The sequence below is a fragment of the Pieris brassicae genome, chromosome 9 (assembly GCF_905147105.1).
Source record: "Pieris brassicae chromosome 9, ilPieBrab1.1, whole genome shotgun sequence".
Lineage (NCBI taxonomy): Eukaryota > Metazoa > Arthropoda > Insecta > Lepidoptera > Pieridae > Pieris > Pieris brassicae.
The window spans coordinates 13659564-13684610 of record NC_059673.1 but is presented as its reverse complement, the minus strand read 5'-3'; the positions used below and the strand labels follow the sequence as shown (position 1 = coordinate 13684610).

The 25047-nt window shown below is 33.2% G+C and overlaps 1 protein-coding gene across 1 annotated transcript in view; it reads left to right on the top strand.

Annotated features, from left to right (window-relative positions):
- Positions 1-12862: 12862 nt before the first annotated feature.
- Positions 12863-25047, top strand: part of LOC123714347 (lachesin-like) — a 33518-nt gene continuing 21333 nt past the window's right edge. Inside the window, exon 1 of the mRNA XM_045668567.1 lies at positions 12863-13156. Coding sequence (XP_045524523.1) covers positions 13090-13156 — 67 coding nt within the window. The 5' untranslated portion in view covers positions 12863-13089. The remainder of the gene's footprint in view (positions 13157-25047) is intronic.

The window sequence follows — 25047 nt, the reverse complement described above, 5'->3', positions numbered from 1 at the left end:
ATTGTAAATTTTAGTCTGAGAACTCAACTTGAGGTTTTCAATAAAATCTGGCGAGTTATCTATTTCTATATGCTCGCATAAGTCTTTTACGTGGGCTCGTACTTTTTCTATACCTTTTATTTGATTCAAATGTGATTTAGGATTTCAAGATTTACGTACTTTTCAAAATCATGGCCAAAAAAGTAAACTTTTAGGTACATAATAAAGCAAACCCACACAAATTATTTATATTTAAATGCCATGGTGCCATTAATACAATTACAGGGTTACGATGTTAAAACACTTCTTTGATTTAAACCAAAAAAATATGTAATAATTTACAAAAAAACACTAAAACATGTATTCTGTGGCCTAGCACTCTCTATGCTGCCAGAAATTTCTCGCTTTATTGCAATGCTGAACGCTGTACCGGAAAAGCACCAGTCCTGGGATCACTGGCACTTTTTACCGGGCGTCAACATGAATATTTAAGTAGTACATAAGCGCTTGTACTTTATTTCACGAGTCCTACTCTAGAATCTAGATTTAAGTTTAGCTCACCTTTGGTAATACGTTTGTTTTTATTAGTTGCTGATTTACAATTTCAAATCATACATTGTTTGGTGAAGAATACTTCACAAATAATCACTTCACAAACATTAGTTTGTTTCGATTTATAATGTAACAATATGAACAAAAATTGGAACATAGAAATGACATAAAAACAAAAAAACTTTAAAAAAAAGATAATAAAAAAACGTTATGTTATATTTAGTGAGCAGTTATTCAAGAGTAAGAAAATATAGGCTATTGTTCCTGATAAAATACGTAATGAATTTATTATTGCTAAAAATATAGACATTTTGACTAGATTGTCTCACTATAGATGATAGACTATTTCAAATTTCGAACTAATTATTCTCTTACTATCGGAGTAGACAGGGTACCCTAAGCATTATGGGTAGTTGGAAATAGGCTATGGTTAGACATGACAGCGTTTCAAAAATGGAACGATTTTAACGTACAGAAAAGTTAATGCTCCTTAATATTTATTAATTATTATTGAATATCGAAGAGCGCATATTTATTAAAGCATGATTGGATGAGAGTCCTCGCAAACACTCTACGCGCGTGATTTAATGAGTGAGAATATTTCATGTATCGTTAGGGCTTGCGTCGAAATCAATCACGTTATTAACGATGAGCGAATAAATTGAAAGAATATACAAATCGAATTGAAAAAGTTTCCAAATTTGCCTCATTAATTGATGGCAATAAGTGGTATAATGACCATAAATTGTATTGAATAACGTTATGGTTCGTATATTTTAAGGAAACTTCAGACGTACCAAATAAACAGTCATCTATAATATTCGCTAAGTAATTCCATGATTCGTATACGATAAATATCTGATACCGAATCTATCACAAAGAAATAACAGTACAAACATCGCACGAGTAGTCAGGTCTTATCCATTCTTCACAAAAATTACATCTAGTTGTCAAAACCATTCGCTACCCATACTTTAAAAGTCGTAGATGCGATACTTATTATTTTATCACGCTTCAAACACATAATTCTAAGTTCGAACGACTAAAGTATTGAGGAAAATACGCTTTCATGCGAGCTTTCTTTAATTGAGTTTGCTATGATGCATTGCAACATTAAGACATATTCTTAAAATGTAGTAAAGAGGAGATTTAAGTAACAGTCTACAAGCCTTGTATCAATAAAATAAACTATGGTGGCAAAGGGGTATAACATCCGTAGCATAGACTAAGCCTCAAAAAAAATTAGTGGCGAAAGTCCTTCATCGTATTCACGTACCTTACGTTGGCTCGAAAATAGCAACAAGAAGTGCCTTAACAAATCATTGGCGTATGTAGAATATTGTAATTTCAAGTCTGCTGTAAATATACGCAAACAAAGGTTACGTTAAGTGATATATCATTTTTTTTAACTTTCAATCCCTCCCTTTTCTCTACGTCACTTGTAAATTGTCGAGAATTTCTGATGACTATTTTTTTTAATCTGATCCTGTATTCTTGACGGGTGGCCTTATATATATGGGGCTCATATTTAGTGAAGGTACTTAGCCTGGTAAAAGAAATCCACCTGTATATTATACTAAACTGTTAAGTGTTTCTTAACCAATTTTTACTTAGTTTATTACTTTCTTTTACATATTTATATAATTGAAATTAATCCTTTTATTGTTACCAATCCAGTTAATATTATTAGTACTTAACTATATGTAAAGATTTATTTAGTAGCGTAAAAAGAACATTATATTTAGTAAGTATGTTAGTAATAAGCTGTAAACCTTTCTCAATAAATAAAGTAAAATATTAATCTGCCATGCTTTAGTAAAATAAGTTCAGTACGAATCTACTGTGTTAACACAATATATATATATATATATACATTTGAAATCGCTAAAGCGTTTGGCTCAGAAATGACTATCAGGTTTTCCATTCCCATATCAATTAAAGTGCATAGCGGCATTACGATAGAGAAATAAATTTCTTCTTTAAAACAAAAGCTAGTCTATAGTCCAACCACACGATTCATGGATCTGTCAGACGAGGCCGCACAGTGCACCGTACAAACTGTATCCGCGAATATCTCGTTCCATTTTTAAAATCTTTTATTTTTTCAACATCGCACTATCCTGCCGGTAGTGATCGATTAATTCCTATTTGTTAAAGAACGGAAAACTGGAAAATCTGCTATTTCACAAGCACGTAGGTAACGATTTATTTCATTTACGTGGGCTATTTTCAACTGAATTTTGCTTACATTTCGGTTCAAACGTTAGACTTTAACAATGTATTGTCATTTAGCTCAATGTTTGAATCATCTTGACCATTTATCGATGAGATTTTGTTTCATCTATTAAGCAATTTCGACTAAACGTTACAATGATTTTTAGCAAATGAACCGAGTTCTTGTAGTGAATGATCAAAATTGATGCAAAATAGACACCAGAAGGATTGGAAACTAAATAAATTTTTAGAAAACAGTTGCAGAAATATGTATGGCTTAGGAAATCGTGACCTTTTAGTTGTTTTAAAACAAAACAAAATACTTAAAAATTAGAGTCGAGATTTTTTTTATAATGAACAAGTTATAACTGATTTTTTTTTTACAGCTAATGTACATTCGGACAATTTCTTAACGATTTCAAATCAAGCAATGATTAATTATTATAACAATAACGATTACGATTCGTATCTAGTTTCCTGCTGTTTCAGTTGATTTCTACTTGTTCACTTTCCGGGATTATAATTATGCCAACTTAAAATACACAACCGACACACCTTACTATGTTTTACTAAGAACTCCCTGAAACGAAGAACTTGCTACGTAAATTCACAGTACAAATATTAAGTTCGTAATTATTATCTTTATCATCATTGTACAACTCGCCTATATACTGAAAGCAATAACCATATGCAGTCATCTGAATGGGCAACCGCCTTGGCATGGCTACCAAGCGGCTTACCCTCATAAAGAAGTTTGAACCTTTAATATTTTCTTTAACACACGCACACAGTCATACGCATATAGGGCACCTCCTAGGCTATTGAAATACAAAATACATCTGCACCATCGCTACGTACACTGCGTAAGAGTATTTAACATTTGACGTGTCTATTTATAAACTAATTTCATACCAATTCGTAAAATTTCATGTGAAAGTAAAAACAAAAAAAAAGTGCTCGCGTACAAAGTACACATGTCAGAAGTGAAACTTCTTTGTAAATTTATTATTACTATGGTAAAAGCGCCAATAGATGATCTTGTACCAGTATATGATCACTCCATGTACTTGTATATCTATATTCACACTGTTACGTATACGTGCTAATAATAATATAAATAAATAAAAAATCTGCGTTAACGTTAACATTATACGACAGAATTGCCATCTAAAGGTCAAATATCTAACTACTAAACAAATACCAATAGCGTGTATTTTTTCTCGATCTCCCTTTCTCACTCTCTTTCAATCTGTCGCAATCGCTCTCTGCCTTTTCTTCGACAAAAACGCACAACACATCTTTGTGACGTTTCCTTCAAAATTTTACCTTCATGCGTCATGTCATTAGGACTTCCTTTAATTGATGACCCATATTCACGGCGATTGATGACTGTAAAGCACACCAGTTAGATTAAATAAATTGAACTCGTTAAGCATTTATTTTTATCTGCACAGGTATTAGTTAGTTTTAAATTGAATCATAAATACAAAAAAATACAATAGATTCAAAAATAAACAAAATATAGGAGAGTTATAATTTGATGTAATAATGTAACAATATTTAATGTGACAAGCACTTATAGGCAAATATAACAAACACTGAGAGGCATCGTGCAGCGGGAACGAACACAGCACAGCAAGCGTTGGAGGAGTGTCCACGGTGGTCTCTGGTAGTCTTTTGAATAACCTTGCTCTGCCTAGTGTTATCCAAAAAATAGTTGGCAGTGGTATGGAATTCAGGGTATCGTTCTGTGAGCAAGTAATGCTATAGAAGAGTCAGCAGAACTAGAGAGGGAACGCTCTAGAATGCATCCTAGGGTTATAAGACGCGGAGTAAAGTGTAAACCTTCCTCCTATAGTGTTCACCGGAGGTTTCGAGCGTAACAGTTTGCCGTTGAGGCCCCGGTAGAATGCAAGAGTGACCTCGGAGCCTCTGTAACGTGGCTTTGTAGGAACTACTAGTAGTGGTTTCAGTGCGTATTGCTCACCCAGTCTCTGAATAACAGAGATTCTGGTGTGGTTCAAGTCCCACATACCCCTGCAAGGGAGATGCGCAAATGCATTTACACCATGGATATTAAAAGAAATAAAGATAAAAGATACATTAAAGATAAAAAATATGAAAACTAAAGGACAACCGATTTCATGGTGTTAGGGGAGCAACTATACAGACCTACTCGTAGCTTGTTTATAAGAATGCTCATTGCTCAATCTGGATATCGGTGAGGTGGCCAAAGCACGTTCTTCTGAAATGAGTAAAATTGGTCCCTTATTTGGGGTATTTAGTTAAAAGGTTGGAGCAACCAAGCTGTTTCAAAAATATCTTTAGATGGGCGAGCCTGGTTTCGTATGTTTGCAACTAATTTTTTCGAGATTTCAGAAAATTAGATGCCACATTAATCTTTTTTGTAAGCGCTTGAATTGCAACATATGTGTCGCATAATGCGGCCTTCATACAACTGAAGTATATTACACGTTAGTACTTGATTAACGCTGGCGATATAACTAAACTTTATTTTCTTGATACAGCAAAGTGAACAAACGTAACGTACCGGGTATTGAAAATTATATCTTTCCAGTGTTTAATTTTATCATTTAACCTGAGAAATAAAGAGTGACCTGATTTGATATGTGTCCAAAGATTTATTTTTCATATTTATAAATAATTTTGCTTAAATTAATAAACTAATTGTATACTTTATATATATATAATGAACTGATCGCGTCAAACCTTAAACAATGTAAAAACAAGATCAAGTCTAGATTAGACATTAATGAGAACATCTTAGACGTTATTCATCAATATCCGACGCCTCGAATTAACAAAGGATCCGGTAGAAAATTCATCAAAACTTTATTGAAGTTGAACAATTCAAGGCGCTAACATTGTAATAGATTGATCGTTAAGCATTATCTAACGAAGGTATTGTCCGGCTGGCCTTCGCAATGAATATACAATTCTCGACAAATCTATACCCATTGTAACAACAAATACTAAGCAATGATGTAGCATAATTCATTCTTTAATGCAGATTGTATAACGTTGGTACAATTAAATTCTATACATAGTATAATATTATCGTTACCAAGACTGTTTTCGTCAATTTGAAAATAAAATTGTAAGGTATAGGTAATACTAATTCACTTTCAGTTCAGAAACGACCAAATAATATAAATAAGTGTATTTCATAAAATATAAAAAAACAATATTCAATATCCTAAAGAAGTTTATTATATATGTAGTGCTCGCGAAAATAAATCACTATTATTATTACTCATCTATAAAATTTCTGTGAAAAATTTGTTTGTTATGCGCTATTTCCAACGCAACGCTTATGTTTCATATCATTTGTATTAAAAGTGAAAATACCTGACAAATGACTCAATAAAATATTCGATCGAAACTTTGTGATTATTATTTTTTCATTGATAGCAGCCATCACAGCGATCAATTGTTTGAATTTCACTTAACATATTATTAGGTTTTCATCTGACACAAATAAATACAACAAAACATGTTGAATTATTAACCGACTTAGTTTTTGACTAATTATGACAAGAAGACTTGTCTACGCAACAACCTTGATGAAAACAAAAGCTTTGTTCAATGCCCTAATACTTTTAACACATATGGGCAGTTATCTCATCATTGAATGAGGGATATATGTATCAATTTAATTATCATTTGTACTTCTATAAAAGTATCTTCTATATAGGTTATAAACCAGTCGCATTATTCGATCTACTCTTGGCTCTTCTACGAAGACTGTAAATAAAGGCATAAAGAACTTTTCAACTAGCAACTAATTTAGAGTGACTAAACCTTTTAAAAGTTTTCGTATAATTAAACGATAAATTTGATCCAACACCGATAAAAAGAATTTCTTAGCTAACTTTGTTTTCAACTGTCTATATCTTAAATATTGATTCGCCCTGAGTGATTTGCATTTTTTCATACTGTAATGAACAAGTTTCCACAAAAAAGTTTCGCCGCGTTTCCTTTTCCTTAATTTATTTTAATGCGATAAGTCTTATACTCCCACGACTGTGTATATATTGTGCAACGGCTGAATTTTTGAAATTTTAATGTCCTTTAACTCCTAGACCGGGCACAGGGCGTCCACAGTAAGTCTCCATTGCGTTCGGTCTTGAGCCTCGTCACTTCCACCTTCACCTCTTTCCAAGTCTTTCCGGCTCTCTTTGCCTCGTCTGCATCTGTTCCGCGCCAGGTTTCCTTGGGACAGCCATGCCACAAGGAAAGTGTTTCTTGCGGATTCCAAGCAAACACCTGCTTGACAATATAAAGCAATTAATATTGAACATTATTTCCGTTAAGAAAAACACTTTTTGAACAGATTAAAGCTATGTATTTTTAATAAAAACTTATAATTATTTACATAATTCTAAATTTAATTTTTTTCCGACGTTTCGCGTGCTTTTCAGCGTGCGTGGTCACGGTGACGCCAATACTATTGGTGACGTTAAAAGACAATACATTATTTCCGTTACTGGAAAATATGATGGCTTTCTAAAATATATTAACTATAAAACTAATATTGTATCTATATTGGTATCTTAGATGTACAAAACAAATTTCTTATGATTTCTATGTAAATATAGTCATAAGATTGCCATTATCACCAAATATATCAAGCTAATTTGTTCGTCTTTGTATGTGTAGTTAGAAATTCAAATGACTAAGGCAACGCTTTTTCTTATACTCCGGTTACATTTACATTCAAGATAAGGCCTTTTTTGGGTCTGACGATTATAAGTGTTTATATAGTATTTCTAAATTATCTAATCAATTAACTATATATTGTCAACATACTAGTTTTATTAAATAGTTATTTACTTCATTCATTATATTTTATTTATAAAAATCAAAATACTATAGAACAAATTCTGTGGAAATATAATTATTAATTAAGAATGTATTCTAATTATTTTAGTGGTACTTTTAATATACTTACGTTTAAAATTTTGCCAAGATTTTTTTTTAATTTTCTTTTTACTTATGTTATCTGTTACATTGTAAGAATTCTATATAGGGGTTACCTACTGAAAGGGAAAGATTAATCGAGTGAGGAAAGATTCAGCAATTCTATTTTTCTATTGAAACATCATGTTTGGGACTACGTGATAAGTCAGTAGGCCTGGCACGTTCGTCCAGCGGACACCCATCTGCACATTTTCGAAGTTAGACGTATTTTTATAGGAACAAATTTAATCTAAGCAGGGATCAGTCTCAGGAGTGCTCTGGGCACGTGTCTATGCGACGTGGACACGGGTTAACGATTTTTCACACAACGGTATTATCTTCGATATGAAAATATTCAGTTTGATGTTCTTTCATAGCGTTAATGTGTTTGAAAAAACTACCTTGAACGCTTCTTTACTTGATCGCTTGGTTAGTTAACTTAGCGATTTATTGAGGAATATATGTTATTTATATATTATAAACAGTAGTTTATAAGACAATGTTTATTATTAATAGATGTTATGCTTAGATTGGTATTGTTTTTTTAAATTATTTTTCTTTCATTATGAGGTTTTGTGATCCCTATGTACACAGGTCATATTTTTTGTTTTATTATTAATCTTGTAAAGTTTGAGTATTAATCTTTAATGCATCAATTGTCGAAAACGTGTACCTTGAGACTTGAAACCAACACTGCTAATTATCATCAATTATCTTCTTTACATTATAAAAACAATACAATTATATAAACAAATGCTTCGTGAACTACCCAATTCAAGCAGACTTTGAATCGAATCTAAGGAAAAAGTTGCAAGTAAGCGACATTAAACTAACTCATAAGACGTGATATTCACGATAAAAGAAACGTTCGTAAATATATATAAATTATTAAACAGACCATTACATAAATAAAATCTATGAGCAGTGTTGGCCTAGTGGCTGCAGCATGCAACTCTGTGCAGCAATTGTCTTTCTTTCTAGTACGCATTTAGCATTTGCTCTAACGGTAAAGGAAACCGGCTCGCCTAAGACCCAAAAATTCGACGACATGTGTCAGGTACGGAAGGCTGATCGCCTACTGTTCTATAAGATTGATTAAAGATTATAAAACTGATACAAAAATCTGAGTACGGGTTGTAGCACCATCGGCTTTTTGTATACAAACCATACATAATAACATCAACATAATAAATAAGTTTTTAAAATGTAATTATAATTAATAAGTACAATTAAAGTTTAACAAGTCAAGTTTTGTGTGGGACGACCTTAATTTTCTTTATAATTAGACTTTTCACGTGAAAGAGATTTCTGCCATCGTACTTAGGTGTCGACTTAAGAATCTCGACAAAAGATTTATTTTTATGAACATAAGAAGCGCGTCTTTGTGCTATTATTTTCTTATGCTATCAATAATTTACGCGGAATAAAAAATATAATTCATATACAATGTTTTTGTATTTTGATAGATGGATATGATAGTAATAAGCGTTATTATTCATAAGACAAATGAAAACTGCAAAAATATTAAAATTAGATTTTAGATAATTGATATATGGTTTTCAATGCTAAAACTATTTATTTCTTATTGCCGACCGCCGCAGCGTTTCCCAGGGGCTCACCGTGTATTGCTCGAAGATATTTTCTTAGAAAAACAATAAATTTTCCGTGAGCAATGCTCGAGTGAGTTTCGGTGTCGGCTGAGCGAGGGCACGCTCACCATAATATATTGAATTTGAAACGAACAAACTTTAACGTTCACACCGCGCTGTGTAAAAAGATTTCCTCTGAATATTTAAAATAATATTTTACACCGATAATTAAATTACGTACAAATAAAATATGCTACAATTCGTATTTACATCTGCCAAAGAGGAATTATTAAAAGAGTAATTAATGGCAAAAAAAACGGAAGTGATAATAATTATTGTCAACTAAGATACATTTAAAGGAACTATGAGAAAACAGAAATTAGGGCAACACTACTTTTATAATAATGTACCTCAATACGGCTTAATCTTTCGCATTTGAAATAAGGTAAAAAGGAGCACAAGCTGAATCGTGACAACTCTGCCACATTACAACAAACGCTCGGCTCTTATCGGCTTTCAACCCTATTTATTTGACTACCTTCTTTATTTCTAACCACCTCCGCATCTTAGTCAAACAGTACATTTTTACACTGAGTAATAGAATGTAAAATAACTGTTACACTGTTAGGGTTCATTTAATATTTCATATATGTATTACTATAACTATTATACTTATTATTAATTCTAGAAACACGTATGGTTAAAAATTACACAAATTTTATATAAAAATTAACAGTATCAAACCATATTTATTTTATAAAAAGTTTTCCAAGTAAGAGCAGTACCACTTCCTCTTTAAAAATAACCTACGAATTTCAGATTAGCAATTTTTATGTATTACGTAGTAGTATGTATAGAAACTCTCTATCTAAAAAGAGTATGAGGCAATTATATTTTTGCCTCTAATTTACGCATTCATTATAGTCACAATCACACATTTAACTAATTGGTTATGGCTCGTAAATTAATTTTAATTTGATTAATGTCAAACAAAACGATACAGATAATATATTAAAACATAAGCGCCATAATTTCAACCAAAGTTATCACCTGCCATACTTCCAGAGTAACGCGTACAAACTTTGCGTGATCACATTACCATGGAGAGTTACAAACTTATTCAATGATATGATAAGTATGGCGCATTATATTAAAAATACTTTTATTCATCCTTTACGAAAATATAATGGCTTGACTTGCAGGGCTTTGAAGATATTATTTAAAGCATGTCACACGATGTATTGAAACTTTCTTGTAATTTTTTACTTAATTTCAAAGTTTACCGTCACCAATGAGGTAAGATAATTTTACTTAAAGCATTAACAACGCTACTCTAACTCACGAGATTTCAAGGTAATGATACAATCTTCCTATTAGTATTCATGGCATTTGTTTAGTAATAAAAACGTCCTTGTATCCTAATACTAGACGCTTATAAAAAATAAAATGTGAGCCGTCACGGGACGCCTGGCAGATGTGAAACATCGACATTATTTTGTAAAAGTAATATTAAGAACAGAACATATTGTGATGGGAACTAAATATGTCATAATGATAAAATAAAATATTACGATTTTTTTCCAGATATCGATGACTATTTATTGAATAAACATTTATTTTCATTAAATACAAAAATTTAAAAATTTCTTAATTTATTACGTTCACACTACTGCATATTGACTGTATACCATCGTATAGCGTGGCGACGCGTCGCCACGGCATGCGTCGCCACGCCAGAAATCGGTTTTACGTGCGGCTATAGATGTTTCACATCAAAAATGTCACTTGAACACCAATTACAGTTTTCATTTAAAGATGTCCCACTGTTTTACTAACTTTAACGGCCTTCAATTTCTGAATTATGCCAGTGTGTCACAAATAAGTACATATGACATGTATTATTTAGTCTAAATAAATATACAAACATTAATTCTAGACGATTGTCTTATGCGGCGCCATCTGCTATGTTCGCATCGGCAAAGCGGCTTCGCACTGATGAGCTAACACCTCTCTATTTACGATACGGCTCTGCATAATGGGGCTCGCATTTGTAAACTTCTAAATTATTTAGCCGCCTTTTCAGAGTAAATAGTCTTAAACATTTGTAAGATTTTTTTGTATCATAGAATTGATGATGCTTACCACTTTATGAAATAGCGTAATACACGAAATATGTCACTAAATTTAGTAACTCGTTGATGTTGCTTGAATAATCAATGGCGCTACAACATTTTTAAGTCAAAGTCAAAATAACTTTATTCATATAGGTAAACGAGACTTATGAACATCAGAAAAGAAGTTAAATTTATTCTAAGTTTACATTTACCAGTTCGCAAGTTAAGGGCGTAGAGTGGACAAGAAGAAATGGCAAAAAACTTTCCACGACTCTTTTTAATAGCTAAATTTTCAGCTTTGAGTCAGGTTTGGGCTTCAGATTTCTGTATCTGTTTCATAATCATTTGTTAATCTAATAGGCAAGTAGGTGATCAGCATTCTGTCTCTGACGCACGCCGTCGACTTTTGGGATCTAAGACAAGACGGTTTTACCGTTCGAGTGAATGTTAAAAAAAGAATAGTAACATATAAAGCGCCAAACGCATATAGAAAGAAAGTCCGTTGGTGCACAACCAGGGATTGACCTCAGGGAAGAGAGTGGCACGCTGAAGCCACAAGCCAACTCTGCTCATTGTTGTTGATATTGCTAGGTTGATTGAATAAACAGCGTACAATGGCAGAACGATTGAACGTCATGAAATGGTCAAACTTTAAGGGTCAAATAGTAAAAACACTACTGGCGCGCCCTGCTAAATAGTTTTTAGATTCAGTGTAAGATTAAAGACAAAATTAATTCTGCAAGTCATGAAAATAATAAAATAAAATAAACATGACATTGATGTAAAGCAATTCCATTCCTAAGTTAAGATATATACATTGAGTACATAAAAAAACTCTGTAATTTTTGTGATGAATGTTACGAAAACTTAATGAACATAATATGTTTTGGGTTTTAATTAGCAATTTAAAAAGCAAAAAGTTTAATTAGTTTAATATTTTTAAGTACACACAAATACAAATAAGCCTATCAATGCACCCACGGATTACTCTATATTGAATTTATTATTATGTTGTCTAAGTCAATACAAAATCTTAAACTGGCGTTTACTGAGTTTAAACAGATGAGAAATTTAGATTTGTTACTTAGCATCAATCTTTTATGTATCTACTTAAAGTTAAAGTCTCGTCATAATTAACATTCATTTAAAATTGAGATTATTCATCGCAAAAAGCGAAGTTGCGTAGGTATTTAACGAAGCACCTGCCTGAGGCGTCTTAGCGTGGCCGAAATTAATGCGACGCAAAGTCTGCAAAAGTCAATTACACTTTATTAAAACCGTCTCCATTTATATCAATTTGACGCAAACTGTTACAAATACTGACAATGTTCTTTCACGGGAGCGAGGTATACTACGCAAGCGCCGCGTACAATGCTCGTAGACAAAGCTACGTAGCGGGCTACGCCAGTAGGCAGCCGGATTGCCCGACGATCGCAGACGACTTTCGCGCCAAAAGCTCGCGTATCACGCTCTCGCCACGCGACTGAACTGTCGCCCGCTCAACCTACAATCACCCAATGAATATTTAATTGAACCGATTCCTTCGCCGGCGAATCAATGAACAACTTCACTGCCGCAAGTCATGATAGTATTCCTGTTGACATTATCGCAATTGGTGGAAAACTTTTCCTATAAAATGCCGGTTGGTTGAATTTACAAACATGAACTATCAAAGAGATTGGTGCACTTTTATACTTTTCATCATAAGCTATGCAACGGCGGCCGATGGTAAGAGTACAAAATAGTAATATATTATAAGTGACACAAAAACACAAATTTCATTTTCTAAACGAAAATACGATTTTAGTGTGTATAAAAGTAATATAAAAATTCAATAAGTGCTGTGTGAATACAACACAAGTGGGATGACGTTATATAAAATTTTATTCTTAGTCAAGGCTTAATTTTTTATTTTCTTTCATGTTGAAAGCACTTTTATTAATCTCATTTTTGAATATATAATAAATTTACTTCATATTGTTATTTCACTAGATAAATTTTGTTGAAGTAGAATCTGTATAGGAAAGAACATTTGAGATAAATTATATATTAGATACATAATTATGTCCTACACATATATATATATATATTTTGAAGATGGTCTATTGTAATTATGTTCGTTCAAATTCTTGTTTGTAAACAAAAATGAAAACATTATATTGTAATTTTTTTAATTACAAACTTTAACTACAAACTAATGTTATATTTATTAATTTCTGAAAAAAGAACAAACCGGTTAAGTGTATTTCTTAAAGAAAATGATATATTTCTTTCTACTAGGATTTTTTTATAACTCAATATAAACTCGAACTAGAAACCTTGAAAAGGCTATACATAGCTGTAAAGGTCTTTCAGTCACATTTAAGTATATTTATAATATTAAATAAATGTATATAATAAATATACTAAACAACTCTATAATATAATGCGGTTCATATAAAACAAATACCGTTTCAGATAGAGTATATTAAATCCCATATTACTAATACCTCAAATGACTCAGCACTATTTTGACTGACTCATACAACGATAGCTCTATAAATAAATTTAAAACTTACTGGAAAGTTAGTATTTTTACCTCCCGTCCTCACCACGATAGTTTATCTGATTTCGTATAGATTTAAGAAGAAATATGTTATGGCATCAATGTATCACATTTTTTTTTTAATATTACATAAGTTGATACCGGGAAAGTCTTTAAGTGACATATCTTTGTAACCTAAAAAACCCGTTATGAGACATATGATATAATAACACTGAGTAGATTTCACAGCGCTTTTAAAATACAACGTGCCTCAAAACAGTTAGCCGCTGCCTTCTAATAGAAAAAAGTAACAAAGTTATATATGCGATGTAATAATGGTAGTCTAGGAATACAGTGGGCTTAGCAAAGCCATATAAATGGAATACACGTATGTTAGTGGCGTTACATTCTGAGCCTCAGTTTTTTTTATCTGCTTCGTAATCATTTATTTTCTCAATAGATAAGGGATCAGCTTTCTGTGCTTAACATACGCCGTCGACTTTTTGCTTTCCTCACCAAGGTTTTCTTCAACTTACAAGTCAGGGTTAAAAGCGAATAATAGATAGGAAGTCCACTGTGTGCAAGTGGTGCACTGCCAGCAATCGAACCTATGACCTCAGGAATGAGAGTTGCACGCTAATATTAATAGGCCGTGATTCCAATAATCCCGGCCTATTAATATTTTAGAATTGATATTCCTCCTCTGGCCCGCTGAACGCGGTGTGATGAACCCGACCCTATTGAGGTAGATTAGAAGTCAGCTGCTTCAAATCTAACGATCCCCAGCTCGGATGAGGAGCCATAGTATATTTTTGATCATCAGAAAAAAATAAGTTACGTTTAGTAAGTCTCTGTCCTTCAATTAATGCCGTTAGTACAATTAAGGTTATCATGAGGTTTCTGTGCAATCTGGACAACTAATAGTGAAAAGGGTAGGAAACCTTTTTCGAAGAATATTCTAAAAACGGTTCGAATCATCAATGATGAATGCCTTTCCGAGAAGCTGGCCTCGCCGTTGCGTATAGATGTGGAGTCTCTCTGCTTTTCTACTGCATTTACCGTAGAGAGTGTTCAGAAGAGTTGTTTGAATTAATGCCTGCAGCTGAATTTCATTATCGGACGTCAAAGCAGAATACACTCATCCTGACAAGGCCAGCAATCCACTCGCAACTCCTCTGGCATTGAGAGTGTGAAGGGTGGACGTACCTAACATCCTACGTAACATCAGATGCCTGCCTGTTCTATAAAAAATCGACCTTATTTTATAGTAACAGTTGATATATTAACTTAGAGATGAAATTTCCCAATTTAAAGGAATCTTAGACACCATCTAAATTCGTATTTCTATCTCCATTTAATGTTTTACATTAATTGAAATGTAAAAAAAACTACAGTTTGCGAAATAATCTCTTTAATTAATAGAAATTTATGTCTGTAAATAAATACATAGTTGATTGAATATTGTATTAGTAATATTGTCGTGGGGATTTATCCACATGGTACAAAAGTCTTAAGCACCTGTTTGAATTTATAATACAATTAATTTCCTTAAATTAATCCTCAAAAACGTTTGGACAATCCTATTTTTCTGACACGTCTGTTTCAACGTGATATCTATAACCCATTATTCAGCGGATTAGCTTTTTGCGATGATTCACAGAATATTCAAAAGGGAATAATTGGATTTTGTTCAATGTAACTGTTTGTCTGAATCGACCCTTAGTATTGTTCGCTAACTAGATATTTAAAGCGCGGAAAGAGTATTTAGCCATTGTTCAAAAATATTTTAATTAAAATTATAGAATATTATAATCAGAACTGGATATTATGTTGAAGTAGATCCTGCTTTATACTTATACTTACTACATGCATTTTACCTAGATTTTCTCGTTTTTTATGCGAATTCGTATTAACACATATTTATTACATAGTATACAAACGACTCCATTTGAAGAAGAATAAAGTGTGGTTTCATCGAGACGGTGCACCATTACAAACCAATGAAAACGATGGTCAAATTCCATGCATTAGGTTTCGAATAGCTTCCATATCCACCGTATTCTCCATATTGGGCCTCTAGCGACATTTTCCTGTTCTCACACCTCAAGAAACTGCTCGTTGGACAGAAATTTCGCGCTGATAAAGATGTAATCGCCGAAAATGCAGCCAATTTCGAGAGTAAAGACAAATTTTACTATAAAAATGATATCCAAAAATTGTATAATCTCTACAAATTTTTTATGATCGTTGTATCGCTCTCGATGGCAACTACTTGATTTGATTGTTCAGTAAATAATCAAATGAATTTTTATCAAAAAACATGTGTACCATATAACTTTTAACGCGTGTTATGTTATACTTTTCATAAACTTTATTCTACATTTGTAGAAAAAACGACACTAACAATGGAGAAAACTAAAATGGTAACTTCAGGATGTTGAAGTTATACTTCTTTTGGCGCGTTAGGAATAATTATGAGAGTAAATTTTTACAATGCGCGCGCACAACGTCATAAAAAACCGTTACCTGTACACCGACATAAAAAACCGACACCCTGAACTTAGCATAGTCAACATTTTAAAATTAAAAAAAAATCTTGAGTTATGCAGAAATTGTTCGCGTTTCAGCTACTTAAATTTTTAGCATTTGAAGTGGAATGCAATTTTTTAGGGGAGGTGACATGTACTAGAAGTCAAAAGATGAGATAAAATATTACAATTAGGCATATATAAAGTAATCCTACAGTTATCATAAAATAATATAACAAAAAACAATAACTAATCTTAAAATATAATAACTAAAATATTTTCTTCAAGGAAGTTCCTTCAGGCAAGGTTCCGAAGATAATGGCAGCGTTCCCCCATTGATAGCTAGACTAATTCTTTATCGCCGGCTTAACTGTTGGCTCTTCGATCTCCTGTGATGTCAACTAATATTTTTAGGATTTCCTTATAGAGCCTTTTAGCGGTAGGACCCCACGGACCAAGGGTCTCGAGACCGAATCATATTCGGATCCCCGAGACTTTTTCAGCCGCTTCACAAGTCGCACCAGCTCTGTTATTTGTTCCAAGTAGATGGAAAATAAAATATTCAATTGGTCCACAGCATCACTTGGCTAACCACAATTACATGACACTCTGTTTAACCAATTAATCTTGAGCGAAATTATAAGCCGTACCTGACTTTTCAACTTGTTGTAAACATCGCTTGAGCCCATAAATATTCAGTCCACCAAAAGCAAGCGATAAATTAAATTACAGTATATTACGCTTTCGTAAATTCTCTTTTATTTTATTTACAAGTGCTATTAACGATAAAATAAGGGCGGTTTTAAAGGGCACACATTGCGGGGTAGCGAACTGTTCATTACGATCTGACCGCTAAAGTAAATTACGATAAACGCCAACTTGAATCAACTGTACTGTCAGTAAAATTGGTATTCGAATATTTTTTGCACTTTCAGTTAATTTGTGTTTTAAAAGCTTTTACTTCATCTAACAGTTGCGCTACTTATACTGCATTATAGCGGTTGTAAGTTTAAATTATACATTGCACATTGACCTAGTACAATATCAATATTGGTTAAGGTTGAGGTGCTATAATGTAGGTTATGCGTTTTAAGGCAAAATATACGATTAAAGGTGTCTCGTACTGAACCGAGCACGCGGTCTTCTCTATACACTGCAACGTATCAATGCATTGTGTAACGGTTATTCTAAATGTTATATTTTGATATATATTATACCAACACAAAGTATGTGCCATTAACATTAAAGTAAATAAGATGTTTGCTGATGGTATATGGCACGAAACCGACCTCGCGTATGATTATTGGTGAGCTTCACTCAGAACTCTAATGCCTTAGAAGTTGTGACTAGATTTCCAGTTCATCAGAAATTGTCGCAAAACTAGCCCCGAGCAACTATGAGTTACAACCGCAACAGATAAACTTCCTTCTGCTTCCTCTCGACAAATCAACAGCTAGGAACATTCCACAATTCAGCCTTTATGAGGCATGAGTTACAAGCCATATCGTTAAAACTACGAATTCAACGAAAAACTATTATAAATCAAAAGTTGGTGTAACAAAATCATACAAACAACGTACAATATACTATACTTCTCTTATATACGAGTATATTATATCAACTACAATTGACAATTCCTCATTCTTCTATTAATAAAAGTACAATATTTATTTTCTTTTAAATGTTTCGTTTTAATGTCACATTAAATTTCAACTTCAGCTAGTAACGCTTGATAGACTTCATAAATACTGCTACACATGTTAGGCATGTTCCAAATTTAAATTTCAAGCATTCAAATACAAATATAATTAGTTCACTTCCGGAAACAAAATTCTGGTGATGCTTATATTTTGAAACAGAATCTCATATTTTTTTCATTTTCAAATCATTATTTCCAGTTTAAAATTGGTTTAACTAGTCTGTCATTAAATGTTATGATTAATTATTTAATTTTCTTTATGAAATCATATGTAGATTGGCTACTTCACATCTTTAAAAACTCTTCTACATAAACATTTCTTAACCATATACCATCCTGCTCAATGGTGACTTTTGTAATTATTATATTTCTTATTCTTTTGTATTGCATCTTTTGCTTTTATTTTTTTGTTTATTTTGTTAAATTATTAAGGTTGGTATTTTTTATATTCACTTATATAGTAACAGATTACATTTTTTAATAAGATTTGGTTAATTTCTTGCACTTTACCCATCACATTTCTTTTTTTAGTTTTTTCCTTAATCCTGGAAGAGATCGCTTGGTAGCGAAAAAGCCACCCGTTGTATCCCTTATAATTTTTATGTATTTTATTATTTGTTTTTCTATAAATGAAATAAAGTGTAAATAAATAAAAAAAATATTTGGATAGAGTAATTTTTCGTTTTCGGAAGCGAGTATTTGCACCGAATACTAGGAAACGAGGAACATCAAAGTATAAGACATTTCACAGGTGTATCCTTTAAAAATGTTTCACTGGAAAAAACTAACAATAAAAACATTTCAAAATAAAAAGAATCTTAGTTCATTCGATTAGATTCGTTAGTATAGCCACATATAGCCACAGTGTAAAATATTACCACCAACGCTACGTAGTAGGCAATAACATTTGCTCGACAAATATAGACTATCTAATTAGGTATGGAACGAGAAGCTTCATATTATAGTGGCACTCGGGAAAGGTCATAATATTATTTCAAACTTATGCCAGAGTGTGAATTACGCAACATGAATGCATAAAACGGTGTTGTGTACTGAAATAGGATGTCTTTAATGCAGTATGGCCGTTTTAAAATACAATTTAAATTCGTTAGAGGAAGTTAAGCATACTGTTAACCGAAATGGACGGGGTTTAACTAAATAGTTAAACTGTTTTAAGCTATTTCGTTACAATACTAATAAATTATAATTTTATGGATACCTGGACATTTAGTGTTCACGTTTTTTTTACAAAAAGGTTGACGAGCTCAGTTGACATTTACTTTTTACTTAGATTTGAACAAAAACAAATGTGTTAATATGTTCAGTTGAGTGGAGCAGACGGAGAAACTGACATTATTCTATTTTTAATTCCAATAAAATCGGTAACTTACATAATTGAACAACGTGTGAGGCTTTGTCAGTTGAGACATTCTTGCTAAGGAAAAATCGCATTAAAGTAGGTCAGGCGCCCGAGGCCACGAGGGTACATGATCGCGTGCGCCTTAAAACTAAACCGAATACGTCTGTTCTAAGTTTAAACTCACCTAAGGGATTTAACTTTATAAAAACGGCACTATCCAAAATGAAATTTTGTATGTTAAATGTACAATAAACATAATTATGATATGATATGATATAAATTGCTTACGGATGATCAACTTTATTCATTGCCATTTACAAACAATATTCGGCGCTGCACTCTCTATATAATATGTAATTAAGCGAAGAAATAAAAATTCAAATCAATTAAGCACAGTAGTTAGAGCCTACAGCGAGTACACAGTTTAAATATAGTAGATAGAGAAAACGTGTAACTCTTCTTACAAAAATCTGCGATAGATATATACATTCCATTCCTCATCTCCCACTTGCTTTAACTGGCGAACTAAAGTAATACCAGATCAGGAAGAGGAACCATCGCCTCTGGATTGCATTGACTGATTGAAAGTGGAGTCGTAAAAGTATGCTTGGGGGCAGATGGCGTAATAACGGGCTGGCTGGTTATAGTGTAGTGACAGGCAGGCTGCGGGTACTCCATTACACATTAATTCTCTGAATAGCACTGACAAGTTTGTCATGTTCCCCACCTAAGCTTGCTAAAAGGCAGGAAGCTTCGTTCAACCTCGTGAAGTGTTAACAATACATAATAACTAAAAAAAAAAACAAGATTAATTGTGGAAAACCATTTAAACTAAATATTTAGTCAAAGAGCAGTGTTGGCCTAGTGGCTTCAGCGTGCGACTCTCATCTCTGAGGTCGTAAGTTCGCTCCCCGGCTGTGCACTAACAATGGATTTTCTTTCTATGTGCGCATTTAACATTAGCTCGAACGGTGAAGGAAAACATCGTGAGGAAACCGGCTTGCCTTAGATCCAAAAAATTCGACGGCGTGTGTAAGGCACAGGAGGCTGATCACCTACTTGCCTATTCGATATACAAATAACCATGAAACAGATACAGAAATCTGAGGCCCTTACCTAAAAAAGGTTGTAACGCCATTGATGTTTTTATTTAATCAAAGATGGAATACATAATACATTTACGAAAGTTAGAGAGGGAAAATTCAATAAAATTATAAACTACATTTAAGTAATATCTATTAGCACACCTAATATATATGGATATGTTTAATACTTAAGCATATTCTGCGATAGCTTAAACAAATCGAGGCTTAAGTGCTTGGCCGTGGTATGTCCGGGTTGCGCAAACAAAGCACGACTATGAATCTGGTAGGCAGGATCATGGAAGTGCAAGTTATATATATATATATATATATAAACACAATAACATGTAAATAATAGATACCTAAATATACAATAAATATTGAACTTTTGATTTATCAGTCATGTTACAGCCATGTGTTCACGCCTACATATTTTAATGGAACCAATTTTCCGCGAGTGGTTCACTTCGCATTTCTTTTGAATTTTTCCGCGTATTTTCCCTCTCATCCATCTTTCTACGTTTTCCCGTACAGATTACTGTTGATTTCAAATTCCTACTATTGATTTATTTGAAATATTCTAAAAGGTATTTTTCGGCGACATTTTGTCGGGGATGGGAATTTTCCTATCTTTTTATCATTAGTCTTAAATATAAAAGTTACTTTGTAAGCTTTTAAGAACTAACTTACTAAGACAACAATCAGTCTACTATCAATTACTTCATAAACCAATAATGACAGGTAAAAGATTGAAAGAGCCATTTAAATTTAGCTAGTATTTTAATGGTAATGATAGAAGACATGAACAAACAGTGCCCGGTACGTATTGACTCTGAAAAATATCGTATGTGCAATGTTTGGTCATATTTCGCGATGTCTACACCGGTAGCGTTTCACGCGACGTTTGTCGGTTTTTCGATGTGCGGCTTCCGCGCTATTTTAACGGTTGAACAGGAATGCACCAAGTCACGAACTGAATGAAATGGCGCGCAATATCGCTTATTTAGTATCTCCAGCATGATATATTAGCTTGTGAATGCGATTTAAATACGATCAAAGTATAATACGTAATACGTACGTACGTTTTCCTGCTATTTCTATCAAGTCATCAGCGGACCATGTACTTCACGGGTCCCGTCCATTGTGTTGTATCATATTATATGTATCGTGTAACATTACCATTTCCATTTCCATTTTAGTTTCAAAGCTTGTGATGTGGCGTCGGTTGCTTTAGTTTATTTGTCTAATATATTCGCTTTTGACTTTGTTGACTTTATGTATCTATTTTATTTATTATACAGCAATATATCACGGAATTAACTAACGTATGGATTTTATTTAATTTACAATGAACTTAACCATTCTACAAGACATTACTTACACGAGAAAGGTTGTATACTTGTCAACCAATTATAGTAATGCAATAACCACAGCTTAGATTACCTGTACATATAGTTTCATTATAGATACAATATAATCCAAATCTTTGAAGCAATCACAATTTGTCGTGTTTATGCTGTTGTGGATTCTTATGGCTCCCAGCCTTACGCCTTCAAGTTGGGGTCAGCTGTGTTATTTTTCCCGTTGTTTATTCTTCTTTATATCCGTTCTAAAAACGAATCGCCTGGAGGGTCAATTAGTAAATGGGTGTAATTTGCATTCAACAGCTAATAGCTTTATCGAGATTCTCTTTTACGTCAATTGCCCTTTTAATGAAAAGAATCTCTGTTACTTAATATACATTGAGAGTTCATTGTATTTTTTTAAATTCTGATTAAAAACGCTTTGTATTTTTAAGACACCACTTCGGTGTAAATTTTACGTACCTATATAACCCAGAGGATTCAAATTAATAAATTCATCATCATCAAATCATTTATAAAATCTATAAAACTATGTATGTAATAAGAATAAGATTATCTAGGTTTACATATATAATGTATATCTATTATACTTTTTAGTTATCGCTGTAAGTAGGCGGCAGGTATATACTACCAAAATATATGATTTATGAAAAATCAAAGTTAGCGTGTGAAGGAGGGTGCTGTGTTATTTATGTATCTGATTGGTGTCACCTCGCCGCAAGGTGGCGCGCGGCACGAGTCACGGCTCGCACCGCGAATGTCGCAATCTGTGATTTATAACAGCAATATAACGCCAACCTGTCATGCAGATTTTCTTATAACCGTTTCGTCTTGATATTGGAAGGTCTAATTCTATTTCATATAAAATTTTAGTGCACTGCAGTTCACTATAGAAATTGCATATTGTTCTATTTTAAATTTAGAACCCTTGTCATTTATACCATCGCAAGAGAAATATAGCACACGTGCTGAACCCAAGGCAGGCCAAGTCAAACTGATAACTTGTTATGAAGCTAGTTATAAAGATTTTTTTTTAAATATTCCCAATAGCCTCATTATAATCTAGCTGCAGCGCATTGTCGTTGAAAGAATTGGAACCAAAGAGCCTTATAACTTGTATTCAAACTTTAATAACTACTTATATATATAAAAGAACCCATTCTCTTCGTTAAAAGTGTATTTAACCATGAAAATTGGAATTTTCAATACGCTGCATTTTCATTTGCATTTCTACTAAGCAATATACATATATGTTTATGTATTTTAAAGTGGTAAATTTCGTAGGAAATATAACTTCGTAACAATTTCAGCAGTTTAGGTAGATTCAGACACAAGTTTGCGCGTTTTCCGCGAAAAAAACACACTTTGTCGCTTCTCCTCTTTTCGAAAACACTCTTCTTGAAGCACAGCCAGCATCGGAATGATTCGCGGTCATTTGGAGGGAAAGGCTAAATTAGCCTCCAAAAGCTTGGTGTACTCATCAAGGCGAGACGAAGAAAGGCCGGCAACGCACTCGCGAGCGAGGTATGGGGAGGCTGGTATTGAGAGTGTTCATGGGCGGCGGTATCATTTAACATTAGGTGAGCCTCCTGCCCGTTTGCCGTCTGTTCTATAAAAAAAAGATTTGAATAAAGAACTAGTGGAAGACGACCAGGTACCTCAGCCATTCGATACTGCGAAGTCTCTTTCTTCAGATTGAAGTTCAAATAGGCCTTTCAGCAATTATTTTCCTTTTGTTTTATTTTCGATGTTTGATCGGCCTTTTGAGACCAGAGAGTTAGTCTTATAGCGTAAATGCCATCTATCTAATCACAGCAGAGCATTACATCTTCATTAAACAAAAGTTATGTATAAAACCAAATAAACGATGTATTTTGCAAAGTATACCATAATGACCGTATCTTACAATTACACATCGATTCCGTAATTGCTCGATACATAGATCCACATAACTGGTAGGTATCGAGAGCGTTCAAGTGAATCTTGTTGCAGTTTGCATAAAATCGATATTTGCAAATGTACCACAGCCATATGAGACTCGATCGCAATTCCCATCAATTCGATTTCGCATCAAATTTCACGATTTGAATGATTACGTGTGAAGCGGTTTTAAAGGTATGTTATTAGCCCTTAATAATTCAATAAGGTAATTAAATATAATGCTATTGTGTTTAAGATCTCTATAACTCAAATATATGTGTTTTGTGCTAATCACTAATGTATCAAAAATAAATAAGCATCATATATATGATGACTTTCATTAGAGGGCTACTGCGGTTATGCATGTTATATAGCAAATAACAAATTAAGTTAATCTATAAAAATACGCCTTACCATATTACTTTTAAGACAAAGCAATACAACTATGAAAAATAGTTTTTATAGTTACTATCCCATTAAAAAATGTCCACTTAAAATAAAAAGTTGCCCGTGTGACGTAGAATACAGATGACAAAATACAAATGCATTAAAAAATTGAACACAAAACATGCCACGTTTATAACGAAATATTTATGCCTGGCCAGTTAATTTGCAATAAAAGAGATAAGTCGTGTATTCGGGGCAGGAGTCGGGCAGAATCTAATTTGCTCGGACGTGCACTTTTGTCAGTGCACTCCAATTAGGTAAATACGAGGGTCACTTTTGACTGACCCATGCAGTAAACACTTATTGACCTGATGACACTTGGAGTAAAGTAATTGCATTTTCCCGAGAATTCAGAAGCATCTATGAACCTCAGAATTGTTTATCTATTCACTTAATACTCTTGAAAAATAATGAATTAATGATGATGATGATGAAGAAGATGTTGAAGTCCACTGTTGGACATGGGCCTATCCTCTAAATTTCCAGTAGGTACGACCCGGTTTCACCTCGAATTCCGTCGTTCCACAACGGAGCGTTTGCTAAGGCAGTTTTTAGCCACGCATCATCGCCATGTTGAACCAGCTGCCCACTGACGTATTTCCGAACCAATTCGACTTAGAACTCTTCAAGAAAAGAGTGTACTATTTCTTGTAAGGCTGGAAACGCACTTGCAAGCCTTCTGGCATGTCCATGGG